Genomic DNA, 21,553 nt, shown 5'->3' on the forward strand with positions numbered 1-21,553 from the left:
AGCCTTAGGTGGACGGCCATGTCTTTGGTAGTTTGCAGTTTCCATACTCCTTCCATTATCAGAGGAAGAACAGTGCTCCGTGAGCTGTCCACGTCTTGGGATATTTTTTTTAACCTAACACTGCTTTACACTTCTCCACAACTTTCTCCCTGACCTGTCTGGTGTGTTCCTTGTTCATGATGCTGTTTGTTCACTAATCTTCTCTAACAAAGGCAAAATTTAAAAAAGTGTCGCTTCTCCTCCCGCAAAAAATTAAAAAGTGATCACAAAGTTGTACATACCCCTGAATGTTATCAATGAAAAGTACAGATCGTCCTGCAGAAAATGAGCCCTGACACGGCTCCGCACACATCATTTCCAAAAAGTTAGAGGCGTCAGAAAATGATAGCAAAAAAAAATTACAATTTCAAGTTAATTTTGTTTTCCAGTATCAAAACGCAAGACAAACTATACATATGTGGTATTGACGGATCTGTACTGACCTGGAGAATGAAGATCACAAGTCAGTTTTACCTTAAAATGGTGGAAAATTGTGTGTTTTGGCTTTTTTCCCCCCAATTCCACCACCTTTGGAATTTTTTTCCCACTACCTTCTATGCATTATTAAATGGTGGCGTTGGAAAGTACAACTTATCCCGCAAAAAACAAGCCCTCACCTATATGTGAACAGAAAAATAAAAAAGTTATGGCTCTGGGAAGGCAGAGAAACGCAAATGCAAAAAACCCTCCAAGGTAGAAGGGTTTAAAAGTCGTGAAAACCACGGCTTGTCTTCTCTTCACCGCAGAGACGTGGACCTTGTGTCGGTCGATGACATAAAATACATTAAAGTTGGTGGGTCAATGGGAAAAAATTTGGAAAAGTTCAAGGGTTGTGAATACTTTTTCAAGAGGGAAAGCAAAGAACCTGAGAACGTAGACACTGCAGCGGGATGGAGGCCGGGGCCTGATATGGCGGAGGACCCTTTTACTTTAGGGCAGGGGTGCAATGGCTGGAAATAAAACTTAAAGGGGTAGCACCAACTAAAATACTGTATTGATGGCGTACTGGATATACCCCACATGTCTGATATCCAGGTGGACAAGGAGTGCGCCAAAGCATTGGGGGTCAGTGGCGTCTGTGCTGGGCGCACATTCCTTAATACATTCACGGCACCATCTCCGTTATCGCCTCCCCTGCTGGGGGGAAGCTGACGTTCTTAAAGCCGATGTGCACCGTTGGAGGTAATTTTTGTTTATGATTGCACATATTTTCATTTGGCCTTCATTAAAAATATTAAGCGGTTGTGTCACAAAGGGTTAACTATGTGCCCCGCTGTGTGACTGGCACTATCTCTTTGTGCCGCCATCTAATCTCTAAACTATAAGAAATAGAGTTGAGCGAAGGGAGGTTCAGATGCTTCATCCGAAGTCGCTTCGCTCAAAACTTAAAAATAATACCGTATGGCGATCCGTCTGCGTACAGTATTAGAATGTGTGGGCTGCGATGAGCCGAAGTTATTCACAAAGTCACATGAGACTTCTATAATAACTTCGGTAGTTCAAGGAATAATAGAGCACAGCATAGCTTCTCTCCAGAATGGGTATTGTCTAGGGGGGCGCACGCTCCTCTGTAAAGCGTGTTCTTGAAGGTTCAGCTCATTGCTTTGGGCCATGTTTTGCTATGGGGTGAGCGTCCTGTAAGTGTGGGCATGTGTAACCGTTCTTGGCGGTGTCTGGTGGTTGCATCTTATGCTTCGTCTGCCGCCCCCCCGCTCTATACGTCACGCTGCAGTCCTCAGGGCCACCTGACGGCCATTCACAAGCTTCCACACAATGATTACTTGTGATGACATGTTGGGGGCCGTGAGGACTGGAGCGGAGGAACACTGGCCCAGTAAGCTATTCTGTTGGGAGTTGTGCTCTTCTTACACTCAGGCTGGGGTCATACGGCAAAATCTGCAACTGAAAATGGATCACTCTCGCTTATAATTTGGTGGTAGTTTTAGTGGAGTTTTTCACCAAGGTTTTTCTGCTTCTCCATTGACATCGGTGGAAATCCACCATCGAATCTGCTTTGAAGTGTTTTTCAGATCCACTACTGAAGAAAACTCTACCATTTGTGCAAGGTGAGCACCTGGTGAAGGTTCTACACTGAAGTCAACGGGAAGCTGCTGCATGTGGACCAGGCATAAGGCGCTTTTTCACTTCTGAATCAGTGACAGATTTTTGCCCATGTGAACGTGCCCTCCGCTGCCACTTCTACCACTTAATCAGAACCTCTTGACTTGTGATCGTTTTCACTTCCAACTTCTGGAAAGTCTAGTTTTCTGGAGCCAACACATCATTCATCCTCATGGTGGAGAACCAAGTGAGACCAGCATCTCCTGTGCCACGTGGAGCACTTAGAGGCTCCTAGAGGCAGTGAAGTACCAGGGGCCACGTCTGTATGACCGCTGTGGGCACAGAACTGAGACAGGCCCAGTGGAGGAGAAAGATGGAAGGGCTCGGGTTTGGTTCAGAGGAGCCATGATGCTGATGGCTTTGGGGAGGTCAGTCTATGGTCCAGGCTCACAAAACCTATTAGGAAAACACAGATCCCACACAATCTGGGGGGGAGGACATGGGTCCCTTTTCTAGTCCATTGCTGTGGCCAGTGAGGAGCAGGACTAGGGACCAGAAGATTGGGTCCTTGGTGTTGGTCTGGTGCCAGCCCCAGCCAGAGACACCTGCACCTCCTAGCTACGGCCTGAGGCCCTCGACCTTCCTTACCTAGCAGCCAGGGGGCACAGGATTCCATTATGCCATCCTTGGCTGATTTCAGGATAGATTCTGGAAGGGGAATGGAATGTCGAACCATGGCGCCATACAGCCCGTACTCGGCCATCACGCTGCTCCTCCCCCAGCACTTCTCACGTTTTCTCCACTTTGCGCGTCTGTTCTGGAACCAGACCTGTCAGATGAATGGTAAGGGTTAGAGATCAGGACGCCCCTGGTCTGAACAGCAGCCGATCTCTGTGGCTCCCTGCTCTGAAGCCTCAGGATTTCTGTCCTTGCTGAGAAGTTATTGAAAAATCACTTAATTTTTAGTTGAATCAATGCCCTGGAATTATCCGGGGAAATTAAATCGGCTCGGCGGCCCGGCATTGACCCTTGCTAATTAATACCGCACTTATTCCTCAATCTCCAGCAATTCCCCAACAAAATACTTCCTCCCATTTAACTAATTACTCTGGGAGGGGGCGATGTCTCGGAGGACCCCGGATCATGATGAGGTCATTAGCACATTAACGAGATGCGCAGATATTTCATTCAGTGACAACAAGAGATTTCAATCAGCCCCTTGAAATGAAAGCAATTGCGGGAAGTGTGTGATGATGTGGAGTCCCAGGGCGGCCGCCTCAATCAATGCATTCAGCTCCTGGCTGCCCCCTGTTCCATACACCCATTCATCCCCCCACCATGATGCCTGGAGATAGTGACGGGCTCACCAGTCCCTACCATCAGCCATGCTGCATTATCTCAGGGGCGTGCACAGGTGTATATTCAGGTTATGTCTGCGCATGCATCGCCCACGTATGGCTGTGTCCTATCACACTATCAGACCCATCATCCACACAGGCCTGTTGAAATGAAAATACTTATTTTTTTATCCATTCATTTCACCTAATTCCCATGAATAGAGTCCTAAGCAGCTGCTTACTGCTCCTATCCTACACACCTCCCATACGCCCTGCTAATGTCAGCCATAACACTGAAACCTAATGTGGATGCCCTTATCGTGTTACTGAGACATGGACTCCACAAGACCTCTAAAGGTGGCCACTGCTTTCAAGGCCTTCATGGCATTAGGTGCGGCCTCCATGGTTTAGATGTTTATCAATGACCTCAGCAGCCATCACCAAGTCAGATTCCTTAGGGGACTCTGGTAGGCGCTGATTTCCTTCATACCAGGGACACCCCACAAGACCAGCCATATTGCAGACACTTGGGGTCATTTATCAAACTGGTGTAAAGTAGAACTGGCTTAGTCGCCCATAGCAACCAATCAGATTCCAACTTTCATTTTCCAAAGGAGCTGTCCAACATGAAAGGAGGAATCTGATTGGTTGCTATGGGCAAATAGGCCAGTTCAACTTTACATCAGTTTGATAAATGACCCCCACTGTGACCAGTCCTCTTGGTCAGTGATTTTAATGTTATGGCTGAATGGTCTGTGTATCTGAGGTAATGTTATGGCTGAACAGCGTGTGTTTCTGAGGTAATGTAACTGCTGAACTGCGTGTGTATCTGAGGTAATGTAACTGCTGAACTGCGAGGGTATCTGAGGTAATGTTATGGCTGAACAGCGTGTGTTTCTGAGGTAATGTTATGGCTGAACAGCGTGTGTTTCTGAGGTAATGTTACTGCTGAACTGTGAGGGTATCTGAGGTAATGTTATGGCTGAACAGCATGTGTTTCTGAGGTAATGTTACTGCTGAACTGCGAGGGTATCTGAGGTAATGTTATGGCTGAACAGCGTGTGTTTCTGAGGTAATGTTACTGCTGAACTGCGAGGGTATCTGAGGTAATGTTATGGCTGAACAGCATGTGTTTCTGAGGTAATGTTACTGCTGAACTGCGAGGGTATCTGAGGTAATGTTATGGCTGAACAGCGTGTGTTTCTGAGGTAATGTTACTGCTGAACTGCGAGGGTATCTGAGGTAATGTTACTGCTGAACTGCGAGGGTATCTGAGGTAATGTTACGGCTGAACGGTGTGTGTATCTGAGGTAATGTTACTGCTGAACTGCGAGGGTATCTGAGGTAATGTTACGGCTGAACGGTGTGTGTATCTGAGGTAATGTTACGGCTGAACAGCATGTGTTTCTGAGGTAATGTTACTGCTGAACTGCGAGGGTATCTGAGGTAATGTTACTGCTGAACTGCGAGGGTATCTGAGGTAATGTTACTGCTGAACTGCGAGGGTATCTGAGGTAATGTTACTGCTGAACTGCGAGGGTATCTGAGGTAATGTTACTGCTGAACTGCGAGGGTATCTGAGGTAATGTTATGGCTGAACAGCATGTGTTTCTGAGATAATGTTACTGCTGAACTGCGAGGGTATCTGAGGTAATGTTACGGCTGAACGGTGTGTGTATCTGAGGTAATGTTACTGCTGAACTGCGAGGGTATCTGAGGTAATGTTACTGCTGAACTGCGAGGGTATCTGAGGTAATGTTATGGCTGAACAGCATGTGTTTCTGAGGTAATGTAACTGCTGAACTGCGAGGGTATCTGAGGTAATGTTATGGCTGAACAGCATGTGTTTCTGAGGTAATGTTACTGCTGAACTGCGAGGGTATCTGAGGTAATGTTATGGCTGAACAGCGTGTGTTTCTGAGGTAATGTTACTGCTGAACTGCGAGGGTATCTGAGGTAATGTTACTGCTGAACTGCGAGGGTATCTGAGGTAATGTTACTGCTGAACTGCGAGGGTATCTGAGGTAATGTTACTGCTGAACTGCGAGGGTATCTGAGGTAATGTTATGGCTGAACAGCATGTGTTTCTGAGGTAATGTTACTGCTGAACTGCGAGGGTATCTGAGGTAATGTTACGGCTGAACGGTGTGTGTATCTGAGGTAATGTTACTGCTGAACTGCGAGGGTATCTGAGGTAATGTAACTGCTGAACTGCGAGGGTATCTGAGGTAATGTAACTGCTGAACTGCGAGGGTATCTGAGGTAATGTTATGGCTGAACAGCGTGTGTTTCTGAGGTAATGTTACTGCTGAACTGCGAGGGTATCTGAGGTAATGTTACTGCTGAACTGCGAGGGTATCTGAGGTAATGTTACTGCTGAACTGCGAGGGTATCTGAGGTAATGTAACTGCTGAACTGCGAGGGTATCTGAGGTAATGTTATGGCTGAACAGCGTGTGTTTCTGAGGTAATGTTACTGCTGAACTGCGAGGGTATCTGAGGTAATGTTACTGCTGAACTGCGAGGGTATCTGAGGTAATGTTACTGCTGAACTGCGAGGGTATCTGAGGTAATGTTACTGCTGAACTGCGAGGGTATCTGAGGTAATGTTATGGCTGAACAGCGTGTGTTTCTGAGGTAATGTTACTGCTGAACTGCGAGGGTATCTGAGGTAATGTTACTGCTGAACTGCGAGGGTATCTGAGGTAATGTTACTGCTGAACTGCGAGGGTATCTGAGGTAATGTTACGGCTGATCAGGCTGTGATTCATTTATCATATTGTGCAGGATGTTTTTTTTTAATCTGTTTCTGTGATTTTTGATTAGTCTGTAGCATTTTTGTGCACTGTTGCCCCTCCTATCAAACATGCGGCCTTGATTAGGTGGTACATATAGCTGTGCAGGCGCCCATGATTAGGTGGTACATATAGCTGTGCGGGCGCCCATGATTAGGTGGTACATATAGCTGTGTGGGCGCCCATGATTAGGTGATAAATATAGCTGTGCAGGCGCCCATGATTAGGTGGTACATATAGCTGTGCGGGCCCCCATGATTAGGTGGTACATATAGCTGTGCAGGCGCCCATGATTAGGTGGTACATATCGCTGTGCGGCGCCCATGATTAGGTTGTACATATAGCTGTGCGGGCGCCCATGATTGGGTGGTACATATAGCTGTGCGGGCGCCCATGATTAGGTGGTACATATAGCTGTGCAGGCGCCCATTATTAGGTGGTACATATAGCTGTGCAGGCGCCCATGATTAGGTGGTACATATAGCTGTGCGGGCCCCCATGATTAGGTGGTACATATAGCTGTGCGGGCCCCCATGATTAGGTGGTACATATAGCTGTGCGGGCCCCCATGATTAGGTGGTACATATAGCTGTGCAGGCGCCCATGATTAGGTGGTACATATCGCTGTGCGGCGCCCATGATTAGGTGGTACATATAGCTGTGCGGGCGCCCATGATTGGGTGGTACATATAGCTGTGCGGGCGCCCATGATTAGGTGGTACATATAGCTGTGCAGGCGCCCATGATTAGGTGGTACATATAGCTGTGCAGGCGCCCATGATTAGGTGGTACATATAGCTGTGCGGGCCCCCATGATTAGGTGGTACATATAGCTGTGCGGGCCCCCATGATTAGGTGGTACATATAGCTGTGCGGGCGCCCATGATTGGGTGGTACATATAGCTGTGCGGGCGCCCATGATTGGGTGGTACATATAGCTGTGTGGGCGCCCATGATTGGGTGGTACATATAGCTGTGTGGGCGCCCATGATTAGGTGGTACATATAGCTGTGCGGGCCCCCATGATTAGGTGGTACATATAGCTGTGCGGGCCCCCATGATTAGGTGGTACATATAGCTGTGCGGGCGCCCATGATTAGGTGGTACATATAGCTGTGCGGGCCCCCATGATTAGGTGGTACATATAGCTGTGCGGGCGCCCATGATTGGGTGGTACATATAGCTGTGCGGGCGCCCATGATTGGGTGGTACATATAGCTGTGCAGGGTCCCATGATTAGGTGGTACATATAGCTGTGCGGACCCCCATGATTAGGTGATAAATATAGCTGTGCGGGCACCCATGATTAGGTGGTACATATAGCTGTGCGGACCCCCATGATTAGGTGATAAATATAGCTGTGCGGGCGCCCATGATTAGGTGGTACATATAGCTGTGCGGCCCCCATGATTAGGTGGTACATATAGCTGTGCGGGCGCCCATGATTAGGTGGTACATATAGCTGTGCGGGCCCCCATGATTAGGTGGTACATATCGCTGTGCGGCTCCTCCTCTCATCTGTTGCTGGACGCACACAGAGGTAACTATATGTGCAGGGTCTGCTCTCCTCAATGTAGATAGGTAGATGTAGCGTAGGACCTACCTGACTGAGACCACCTTGGCGCGGGTAGGTGGGCACAGATGTGTTTTGATCAGAGAATATTGGCTGAGTCCATACACGATGTCTGCTTTGTTATTATCTGTGATTTTCGCTCATCCGAATATTCATGATCACATTGTGCAGGAGGTTTTGTGTGATTTCTGATCAGGGTGTGGACCCCTGTTACCTGGATCCTGTCTTCTGGCAGCTCTGTCTTCATGGCCAGCATCTCACGAGCATAGACATCAGGGTAATGTGCCTCATTGAAGGCTTTCTCCAGCTCCTCCAGCTGGTAAGAGGTGAAGATGGTCCTGGAAAAGAGGTGAGAATGTCGTCAGAACTGATATATTATCTACCGCACGGTATGTTGGCGACAGTCTGGACAGTCAGTACCCCAAATATACCCGCCCCCTCTGGCGGCCCCCGCACTCATTACCTGTGCCGCCTCTTTTTGCGTTTCTTGTTCTGACTCAGGGATTTGGAAAGTTTCCGATCAGTTGACGAAATTTCTTCTGAGTCTGTAAAAAATTCAGAAAAAATGAGTAAAATGTTAAAGAAGACGACAGGTACGGGTAAGTTCACACTACAGAATGCAACAAATACAAACCAGTTAGGTAACTAAGGCTAGTGGCGCCGGATCCGGCAAAACGTATGCCAACTGATGGCATTTGTAAGACTGATCAGTCAGAAAAATGCATTGAAATGCCGGATCCGTCTTTCCGGTGTCATCCTGAAAAACGGATCTGGCATTTTATTTTTTTCACCTTTTTTTCGGTTTGTGCATGCGCAGACCAGAAGGACGGATCCGGCATTCCGGTATTTTTAATGCCAGATCCGGCACTAATACATTCCTATGGAAAAAAAATGCCGGATCTGGCATTCAGGCAAGTCTTCATTTTTTTGGGGCGGAGATAAAACCGTAGCGCGCTGCGATATTATGTCCACCCTGAACAGTCAAAAAGACTGAACTGAAGACGTCCTGATGCATCCTGAGCGGATCGCTCTCCATTCAGAATGCACGGGGCTATGCCTGATCAGTTCTTCTCCGGTATTGAGCCCCTAGGACGGACCTCAGTGCCGGAAAAGAAAACCGCTAGTGTGAAAGTAGCCTAAGATAATATCTCTCTATAGATAAAAACAAGTTTCTGTCTGTTCTTTATGGACAGATCTTCACCAAATTTGGCACACGGGTAGATCAGGTGTCCGGGAAGGTTCAGCCCGGGTCTCAGCGCTCTAGGACTTACTGTTCCTGAGATATTCCCAAAATATGACCTGCATTAGCCAATACAAGCCCCCACCTGCCATGCACACGGTCACATGTCCCTTATCAGCCCATAGAAGCTCGCAGGCCCTTAGTCTCCACATACACACAGTTTTACTCCAGGTTTCCATAACAACCCAGCCATACATCTTCACTGCTGTAGGTCAGCTTTAGGCTAGGGCTTCAGGACGGCAATAAGTTGCACGACACATTGGGCACAACTACGCTGCGACATGGATCCATCTTGGATGGATTTTTTTAGACTGTTGTGTCGCAGTGGCAGCATGTCACATGTCACAGTGCGACTCCATAGCCTGTCATTATAAAAATTGTTGCGCGACATTAGTACGACAAAATGTCGCATGACACGTCGTCATGTAGCCCTAGCCTTAAACGGGAGGTCACTGTTAAGAGGGCAGGGGCTGCTGCTGTGGAGGTCACTGTTGAGGGGGCAGGGGCCACTGTTAAAGAGGCAGCTGCTGTGGAGGTCACTGTTAGGCCCCTTTCACACGGGTGAGTATTCCGCGCGGGTGCGATGCGTGAGTTGAACGCATTGCACCTGCATTGAATCCGGACCCATTCATTTCTATGGGGCTGTGCACGAGCTGTGAATTTCACGCATCACTTGTGCGTTGCGTGAAAATCGCAGCATGCTCTATATTCTGCGTTTTTCACGCAACACAGGCCCCATAGAAGTGAATGGGGCCGCGTGAAAATCACAAGCAAGTGCAGATGCGGTGCGATTTTCACGCACGGTTGCTAGGTGATGATCGGGCTGGGGACCCAATCTGTATTATTGTCCCTTCTAACATGGTTATAAGGGACAATGATAGCATTCTGAATACAGACTGCATAGTACAATAGTGATGGAGGGGTTAAATATATAAAAAAAAAATGTTACTTGCTGAGTCCACTTGATCGCGTAGTTGCGGATCTCTGTCTTCTTCTGTAATGTTGAGCTGCCGGCTAAGGACCTGTGGTGACGTCACATCACATGATCCAATCACATGGTCCCTCACCATGGTGATGAACCATGTGATTGGACCATGTGATGAGCACAGTGATGTCATCAAAGGTCCTATTCCTGTGCACAGCAAAGAAAATGACAGAAGAGATGCCGGCTGCGCGATCAAGTAGACTAAGGTGAGTTAAATTATTATTATTTTTTTAACCCCTCCAGCGCTATTGTACTATATAGTCTGTATTCAGAATGCTATTATTTTCCAGTGTAACCATGTTATAAGGGAAAATAATACAATCTACAGAACACCGATCCCAAGCCCGAACTTCTGTGAAGAAGTTCGGGTTTCGGTACAAAACGTGCCGATTTCTCTCACGCACATGCAAAACGCATTACAATGTTTTGCACTCGCACGGAAAAATCTCGCATTTTCCCGCAACGCACCTGCATCTTATCCGGGCAAAAAACATGACGCCCGTGTGAAAGAGGCCTTAAGGGGGCAGGGGCAGCTGCTGTGGCGGTCACTGTTAAAGGGGCGGGCACTGTGGATGTTATTGTTAAGGGGGCAGGGGCCACTGTTAAAGAGGCAGCTGCTGTGGAGGTCACCGTTAAAGGGGCGGGCACTGTGGATGTTGCTGCTAAGGGGGCAGGGGCCACTGTTAAAGAGGCAGCTGCTGTGGAGGTCACCGTTAAAGGGGCGGGCACTGTGGATGTTGCTGCTAAGGGGGCAAGGGCCACTGTTAAAGAGGCAGCTGCTGTGGAGGTCACCGTTAAAGGGGCGGGCACTGTGGATGTTGCTGCTAAGGGGGCAGGGGCCACTGTTAAAGAGGCAGCTGCTGTGGAGGTCACCGTTAAAGGGGCGGGCACTGTGGATGTTGCTGCTAAGGGGGCAAGGGCCACTGTTAAAGAGGCAGCTGCTGTGGAGGTCACCGTTAAAGGGGCGGGCACTGTGGATGTTGCTGCTAAGGGGGCAGGGGCCACTGTTAAAGAGGCAGCTGCTGTGGAGGTCACCGTTAAAGGGGCGGGCACTGTGGATGTTGCTGCTAAGGGGGCAGGGGCCACTGTTAAAGAGGCAGCTGCTGTGGAGGTCACCGTTAAAGGGGCGGGCACTGTGGATGTTGCTGCTAAGGGGGCAGGTCACTGTTAAAGAAGCAGCTGCTGTGGAGGTCACCGTTAAAGGGGCGGGCACTGTGGATGTTGCTGCTAAGGGGGCAGGTCACTGTTAAAGAAGCGGGCACTGTGGAGGTCACTGTTAAGGGGGCAGGGGCTGCTATTAAAGGGGGTTTAGTCACCATGGTACTGTGAGGTCACTGTTAAGGAGCAGAGAACTGGAGGGCACCGTTAAGGGAACTGGGTACTGTGACAGTCACTGTTAAAGGGACGGGTGCTGTAAAGGTCTCTTTAAGGGGGGCAGGGAATAGTGGAGGTCACAGATAAGGGGACGGTCACCCATGGAGGTCAGTGTTAAGGGGTGGGATGATGTATAGGGCACTGTTAAGGGGCCGGGCCCCTGAGGAGGTCACTGTCATTGGAGTGGGGGGCTGTGAAACTCACTGATAAATTAGCGGGCTGCTGTAAAGGTCAAATTTAAAGGTGATGTGCTGCTGTGGAGGTCATATTGTAAGGAGGGGGGGTCAGTGTTAAGGGGGCGGGCTTCTGTAGAGGTCACAGTTATGGGGGATACTGTGGATATCTTTTAACAACACACAGAAACATTCAATGAAATAGATGAAATATACCCGTGCGAAGCCGCGTCCTTCTGCTAGTACATAATATAACGACCACTGTCTGATATATAATATAACGACCACTGTCTGATATATAATATAACGACCACTGTCTGATATATAATATAATGACCACTGTCTGATATATAACGACCACTGTCTGATATATAATATAATGACCACTGTCTGATATATAATATAACGACCACTGTCTGATATATAATATAATGACCACTGTCTGATATATAATATAATGACCACTGTCTGATATATAATATAACGACCACTGTCTGATATATAATATAACGACCACTGTCTGATATATAATATAACGACCACTGTCTGATATATAACGACCACTGTCTGATATATAATATAACGACCACTGTCTGATATATAATATAACGACCACTGTCTGATATATAACGACCACTGTCTGATATATAATATAACGACCACTGTCTGATATATAATATAACGACCACTGTCTGATATATAATATAACGACCACTGTCTGATATATAATATAACGACCACTGTCTGATATATAACGACCACTGTCTGATATATAATATAACGACCACTGTCTGATATATAATATAACGACCACTGTCTGATATATAATATAACGACCACTGTCTGATATATAATATAACGACCACTGTCTGATATATAATATAACGACCACTGTCTGATATATAATATAACGACCACTGTCTGATATATAACGACCACTGTCTGATATATAATATAATGACCACTGTCTGATATATAACGACCACTGTCTGATATATAACGACCACTGTCTGATATATAATATAATGACCACTGTCTGATATATAACGACCACTGTCTGATATATATATAACGACCACTGTCTGATATATAATATAACGACCACTGTCTGATATATAATATAACGACCACTGTCTGATATATAACGACCACTGTCTGATATATAATATAATGACTACTGTCTGATATATAACGACCACTGTCTGATATATAATATAACGACCACTGTCTGATATATAATATAACGACCACTGTCTGATATATAATATAACGACCACTGTCTGATATATAACGACCACTGTCTGATATATAATATAACGACCACTGTCTGATATATAATATAACGACCACTGTCTGATATATAACGACCACTGTCTGATATATAATATAATGACTACTGTCTGATATATAACGACCACTGTCTGATATATAATATAACGACCACTGTCTGATATATAATATAACGACCACTGTCTGATATATAATATAACGACCACTGTCTGATATATAACGACCACTGTCTGATATATAATATAACGACCACTGTCTGATATATAATATAAAGACCACTGTCTGATATATAATATAAAGACCACTGTCTGATATATAATATAATGACCACTGTCTGATATATAACGACCACTGTCTGATATATAATATAAAGACCACTGTCTGATATATAATATAATGGCCGCTGTCTGATATATAATATAATGACCACTGTCTGATATATAACGACCACTGTCTGATATATAATATAAAGACCACTGTCTGATATATAATATAATGGCCGCTGTCTTATATATAATATAATGACCACTGTCTGATATATAATATAATGACCACTGTCTGATATATAACGACCACTGTCTGATATATAATATAAAGACCACTGTCTGATATATAATATAATGACCACTGTCTGATATATAATATAATGACCACTGTCTGATATATAACGACCACTGTCTGATATATAATATAATGGCCGCTGTCTGATATATAATATAATGACCACTGTCTGATATATAATATAATGACCACTGTCTGATATATAACGACCACTGTCTGATATATAATATAAAGACCACTGTCTGATATATAATATAATGACCACTGTCTGATATATAATATAATGACCACTGTCTGATATATAACGACCACTGTCTGATATATAATATAAAGACCACTGTCTGATATATAATATAATGGCCGCTGTCTTATATATAATATAATGGCCGCTGTCTGATATAGTATATAATTCAAATACTCATGATATATAATACTGATTATTCATATATAATACTGCTAATTCATATACACATCATATATAATGCTGATAATTCATATACACATCATATATAATGCTGATAATTCAAATACTCATGATATATAATACTGATTATTCATATACTCATATATAATACTGATAATTTATATACTCATCATTTATAATACTGATAATTCATATACTCCTTACATTTAATACTGATAATTCATATACACATCATATATAATACTGATAATTCATATACTCCTCACATAATACTGATAATTCATATACTCCTCACATATAATACTGATAATTTATATACTCATATATAATACTGATAATTTATATACTCATCATTTATAATACTGATAATTCATATACTCCTCACATAATACTGATAATTCATATACTCCTCACATATAATACTGATAATTTATATACTCATATATAATACTGATAATTTATATACTCATCATTTATAATACTGATAATTCATATACTCCTTACATTTAATACTGATAATTCATATACACATCATATATAATACTGAAAATTCATATATTCATCACATATAATACTGATAATTCATATACACATCATATATAATACTGATAATTCATATACTCCTCACATATAATACTGATAATTCATATACTCCTCACATATAATACTGATAATTTATATACTCCATATATAATACTGATAATTTATATATTCCTATATAATACTGATAATTCATATACTCATATATAATACTGATAATTCATATACTCATTTATAATACTGATAATTCATATACCCATGATATATAATACTGATAATTCATATACTCCTCACATATAATACTGATAATTCATATACACATCACATATAATACTGATAATTCATATACACATCACATATAATACTGATAATTCATATACACATCATATAAAATACTGATAATTCATATACTCATCATATATAATAGTTATAATTCATATACTCATCATATATAATAGTTATAATTCATATACACATCACATATAATACTGATAATTCATATACTCATCACATAATACTGATAATTCACATAGTCCTATATAATACTGATAATTCATATACCCCTCACATATAATACTGATAATTCATATATTCCTAAATAATACTGATAATTCATATACTCATCATATATAATACTGATAATTAATATACCCATGATATATAATACTGATAATTCATATATTCATCATATATAATACTGAAAATTCATATACTCATCGCATATAATACTGATAATTTATATATTCCTATATAATACTGATAATTCATATACTTATATATAATACTGATAATTCATATACCCATGATATATAATACTGATAATTCATATAGTCATCATATATAATACTGATTATTCATATACTCCTCACATATAATACTGATTATTCATATACTCCTCACATATAATACTGATTATTCATATACTCCTCACATATAATACTGTTTTTTCATATACACCTCACATATAATACTGATAATTCATATACACATCATATATAATACTGATAGTTCATATATTCCTATATAATACTGATAATTAATATACTCATCATATATAATACTAATTCATATACACATCACATATAATACTGATAATTCACATTACTATATAATACTGACAATTAATATACTCATCACATATAATACTGAAAATTCTTATACTCATCATATATAATACTGATAATTCAAAAAATCATATATAATACTGATAATTCATATACTCCTCACATATAATACTGATAATTCATATATTCCTATATAATACTGATAATTCTTATACTCACATATAATACTGATAATTTATATATTCCTATATAATACTGATAATTCCTATATAATACTGATAATTCCTATACTCATCATATATAATACTGATATTTCATATACACATCATATATAATACTGATAATTCATATACACATCATATATAATACTGATAATTCATATACTCCTCACATATAATACTGATAATTCATATATTCCTATATATAACTGATAATTCTTATACTCATATATAATACTGATAATTCATATACACATCATATATAATACTGATAATTCATATACTCCTCACATATAATACTGATAATTCATATATTCCTATATAATACTGATAATTCTTATACTCACATATAATACTGATAATTTATATATTCCTATATAATACTGATAATTCCTATATAATACTGATAATTCCTATACACATCATATATAATACTGATAATTCATATACACATCATATATAATACTGATAATTCATATACTCCTCACATATAATACTGATAATTCATATATTCCTATATAATACTGATAATTCTTATACTCACATATAATACTGATAATTTATATATTCCTATATAATACTGATAATTCTTATACTCGCATATAATACTGGTAATTCATACACTCCTCACATATAATACTGATAATTCATATATTCTTATATAATACTGATAATTCTTATACTCATATATAATACTGATAATTTATATATTCCTTTATAATACTGATAATTCCTATACTCATCATATATAATACTGATAATTCCTATACTCATCATATATAATACTGATAATTCATATACACATCATATATAATACTGATAATTCATATACTCCTCACATATAATACTGATAATTCATAAATTCTTATATAATACTAATAATTCTTATACTCATATATAATACTGATAATTTATATATTCCTATATAATACTGATAATTCCTATACTCATCACATATAATACTGATAATTCCTATACTCATCACATATAATACTGATAATTCATATACACATCATATATAATACTGATAATTCATATATTCCTATATAATACTGATAATTCATATACTCCTCACATATAATACTGATAATTCATATACTCCTCACATATAATACTGATAATTCATATATTCCTATATAATACTGATAATTCTTATACTCACATATAATACTGATAATTCATATATTCCTATATAATACTGATAATTAATATACTCCTCACATATAATACTGATAATTCATATACTCCTCACATATAATACTGATAATTCATATATTCTTATATAATACTGAAAATTAATATACTCATCATATATAATACTAATAATTCATATACTCTGGATCTTTCTTAGCAGGGACCTGTAAATACAGAGATGATATCACTATATAAAGATAATATCAACATGGGGGTGTAATACAGAGATGATTTCACCATCAGGGGTGTAGTATAGAGATAATATCATTATGAGGGGGGTGTATTATATATAGATGGATATTATACCTTTGCTATTAACCCCCCCCCCCCCCCAAGTATTATCTGTGCATTATATGTAGATGAATAATTATACATCTGCTATTATCCCAGTATTATCTGTGTATTATAGGTAGATGGATATTACATATCTGCTATTACCCCCCCCCCCCCAGTATTATCTGTGTATTATAGGTAGATGGATATTATACCTCTGCTATTACCCCCAGTATTATCTGTGTATTATAGGTAGATAGATAATTATACCTCTGCTATTACCCCCAGTATTATCTGTGTATTATAGATGGATTGATATTACATATCTGCTATTACCCCCCAGTATTATCTGGGTATTATAGGTAGATGGATATTATACCTCTGCTATTACCCCCAGTATTATCTGTGTATTATAGGTAGATGGATATTATACCTCTGCTATTACCCCCAGTATTATCTGTGTATTATAGGTAGATGGATATTACATATCTGCTATTACCCCCAGTATTATCTGTGTATTATAGGTAGATGGATAATTATACCTCTGCTATTACCCCCAGTATTATCTGTGTATTATAGGTAGATGGATAATTATACCTCTGCCATTACCCCCCAGTATTATATGTGTATTATATGTATATTACATATCTGCTATTACCCCCCCCCCCTTTTATCTGTGTATTATAGGTAGATGGATTATTATACCTCTGCTATTACCCCCCAGTATTATCTGTGTATTATAGGTAGATGGATATTACATATCTGCTATTACCCCCCATTATTATCTGTGTATTATAGGTAGATGGATATTATACCTCTGCTATTACCCCCCAGTATTATCTGTGTATTATAGGTAGATTGATATTATACCTCTGCTATTACCCCCAGTATTATCTGTGTATTATAGGTAGATGGATATTATACCTCTGCTATTACCCCCCCCCCTTTTATCTGTGTATTATAGGTAGATGGCTTATTATACCTCTGCTATTACCCCCCAGTATTATCTGTGTATTATAGGTAGATGGATATTACATATCTGCTATTACCCCCCAGTAGTATCTGTGTATTACAGGTAGATGGATTATTATACCTCTGCTATTACCCCCCAGTATTATCTGTGTATTATAGGTAGATGGATATTACATATCTGCTATTACACCCCAGTATTATCTGTGTATTATAGGTAGATGGATATTATACCTCTGCTATTACCCCCCAGTATTATCTGTGTATTATAGGTAGATGGATATTACATATCTGCTATTACCCCCCAGTATTATCTGTGTATTACAGGTAGATGGATATTATACCTCTGCTATTACCCCCCAGTATTATCTGTGTATTATAGGTAGATGGATATTATACCTCTGCTATTACCCCCCAGTATTATCTGTGTATTATAGGTAGATGGATATTATACCTCTGCTATTACCCCCCAGTATTATCTGTGTATTATAGGTAGATGGATATTATACCTCTGCTATTACCCCCCCCCCCCCCCCAGTATTATCTGTGTATTATAGGTAGATGGATATTACATATCTGCTATTACCCCCCAGTATTATCTGTGTATTATAGGTAGATGGATATTATACCTCTGCTATTACCCCCAGTATTATCTGTGTATTATAGGTAGATGGATATTATACCTCTGCTATTACCCCCCAGTATTATCTGTGTATTGTAGGTAGATGGATATTATACCTCTGCTATTACCCCCCCCCCAGTATTATCTGTGTATTATAGGTAGATGGATATTATACCTCTGCTATTACCCCCCCCCCCCCCAGTATTATCTGTGTATTATAGGTAGATGGATATTATACCTCTGCTATTACCCCCAGTATTATCTGTGTATTATAGGTAGATGGCTATTATACCTCTGCTATTACCCCCCCCCCCAGTATTATCTGTGTATTATAGGTAGATGGATATTACATATCTGCTATTACCCCCCCAGTATTATCTGTGTATTATAGGTAGATGGATATTACATATCTGCTATTACCCCCCCAGTATTATCTGTGTATTATAGGTAGATGGATATTATACCTCTGCTATTACCCCCAGTATTATCTGTGTATTGTAGGTAGATGGATATTACATATCTGCTATTACCCCCCCAGTATTATCTGTGTATTATAGGTAGATGGATATTACATATCTGCTATTACCCCCAGTATTATCTGTGTATTATAGGTAGATGGATATTATACCTCTGCTATTACCCCCAGTATTATCTGTGTATTATAGGTAGATGGATATTATACCTCTGCTATTACCCCCAGTATTATCTGTGTATTATAGGTAGATGGATATTATACCTCTGCTATTACCCCCAGTATTATCTGTGTATTGTAGGTAGATGGATATTACATATCTGCTATTACCCCCCCCCAGTATTATCTGTGTATTATAGGTAGATGGATATTACATATCTGCTATTACCCCCCCAGTATTATCTGTGTATTATAGGTAGATGGATATTATACCTCTGCTATTACCCCCAGTATTATCTGTGTATTATAGGTAGATGGATATTATACCTCTGCTATTACCCCCAGTATTATCTGTGTATTATAGGTAGATGGATATTATACCTCAGCTATTACCCCCCCCCCCAGTATTATCTGTGTATTATAGGTAGATGGATATTATACCTCTGCTATTACCCCCCAGTATTATCTGTGTATTATAGGTAGATGGATATTACATATCTGCTATTACCCCCAGTATTATCTGTGTATTGTAGGTAGATGGATATTACATATCTGCTATTACCCCCCCAGTATTATCTGTGTATTATAGGTAGATGGATATTACATATCTGCTATTACCCCCCCAGTATTATCTGTGTATTATAGGTAGATGGATATTATACCTCTGCTATTACCCCCAGTATTATCTGTGTATTATAGGTAGATGGATATTATACCTCTGCTATTACCCCCAGTATTATCTGTGTATTATAGGTAGATGGATATTATACCTCAGCTATTACCCCCCCCCCCCAGTATTATCTGTGTATTATAGGTAGATGGATATTATACCTCTGCTATTACCCCCCAGTATTATCTGTGTATTATAGGTAGATGGATATTATACCTCTGCTATTACCCCCAGTATTATCTGTGTATTATAGGTAGATGGATATTATACCTCAGCTATTACCCCCCCCCCCCCCCCCCCCCCAGTATTATCTGTGTATTATAGGTAGATGGATATTATACCTCGGCTATTACCCCCAGTATTATCTGTGTATTGTAGGTAGATGGATATTACATATCTGCTATTACCCCCCCCCCCCCCCCCCAGTATTATCTGTGTATTATAGGTAGATGGATATTACATATCTGCTATTACCCCCCCAGTATTATCTGTGTATTATAGGTAGATGGATATTATACCTCTGCTATTAATCCCTGGGTATTATACTAAATGTCGGATATTAACCCCTGAAGAGCCGATGTGTGTTGGGATTTGTTCCTGACCTGTTGCCCCGTCTCACCTGAGCTGCAGGTGCTTCTTCCCTCCTGGGGCCCCGGGCTCCTGCCCCCCAGATTCCTTCGGACCCCCTGGCGCTCCCCCAGTAAGAGTCCAGGCTGCGTGTAGAAAGCAGGAATGCCGCCGGCTCCCAGGAGCCCCAGGCTGGAGCGCGCAGCCAGAAGATGGGCCCCTGGAGGCAGCTGGCGGGTGTGGTCCCTTGGTGGAGTCGCCGGATCCTTGTTGAGACCCAAAATCTCCTGTATCCCAAAACCAGTGCTCCTGGGGGCGGCGGGGGGCCCCTCTCTCCCAGTCATCATTCCAGTCAGCTCCCGGAGCTCAGTCCTGTCCTTTATATTCACCCGGTGAGAAGCGGCGACCAATCAAGCGGCAGCTGCAGGAGGGTGACACCCGGGGGGGAGGGGGGGGGGCCGGGAGCTGCAGGAGGGTGACACCCGGGGGGGCTGGGAGCTGCAGGAGGGTGACACCCCGGGGGGGGGGGGGGGGGGGGGGGGGAGAGGGGCCAGGTAGAGGCGGTGGCGCAAGCTGCCCGTCTATCCATATCTATACATCATCTATCTATATATCATATCTATCTATAGATCTGTCTTCTATAATACATATCTATATATCATCTATTCATATATCATATCTATCTATACATCTATTTATCTTCTATCTATACATCTATCATATCTATATCATCTATTCATATATCATATCTATCTATAGATCTATCTATTTATCTTCTATCTATATAGCATCTACCTATAGGTCTATGTATACGTATCTATACATCTAGCTACAGATCTGTCTATATAGCATCTAGCTATAGGTCTGTCTATACATATATTATATCTATCTGTCTATCATATCTATCTATTTATCTATAGATCTATACATCTAGCTACAGATCTGTCTATATAG

At 41.0% G+C, this 21,553-nt stretch overlaps 1 protein-coding gene across 1 annotated transcript; it reads right to left on the reverse strand.

Moving 5' to 3' along the window:
• Positions 1-2,494: 2,494 nt before the first annotated feature.
• Positions 2,495-20,943, reverse strand: VSX2 (visual system homeobox 2). Its single transcript, XM_044271235.1, has 5 exons — positions 20,652-20,943; positions 8,268-8,349; positions 8,019-8,142; positions 2,740-2,929; positions 2,495-2,556 (listed from the first exon to the last, which is right to left on the reverse strand). Exons 1-5 carry the CDS (start codon positions 20,941-20,943, stop codon positions 2,495-2,497), a joined length of 750 nt encoding a protein of 249 aa, XP_044127170.1.
• Positions 20,944-21,553: the final 610 nt, after the last annotated feature.

This window comes from Bufo gargarizans, chromosome 11 (genome assembly GCF_014858855.1).
Source record: "Bufo gargarizans isolate SCDJY-AF-19 chromosome 11, ASM1485885v1, whole genome shotgun sequence".
In the NCBI taxonomy this organism is placed as follows: Eukaryota; Metazoa; Chordata; class Amphibia; order Anura; family Bufonidae; genus Bufo; species Bufo gargarizans.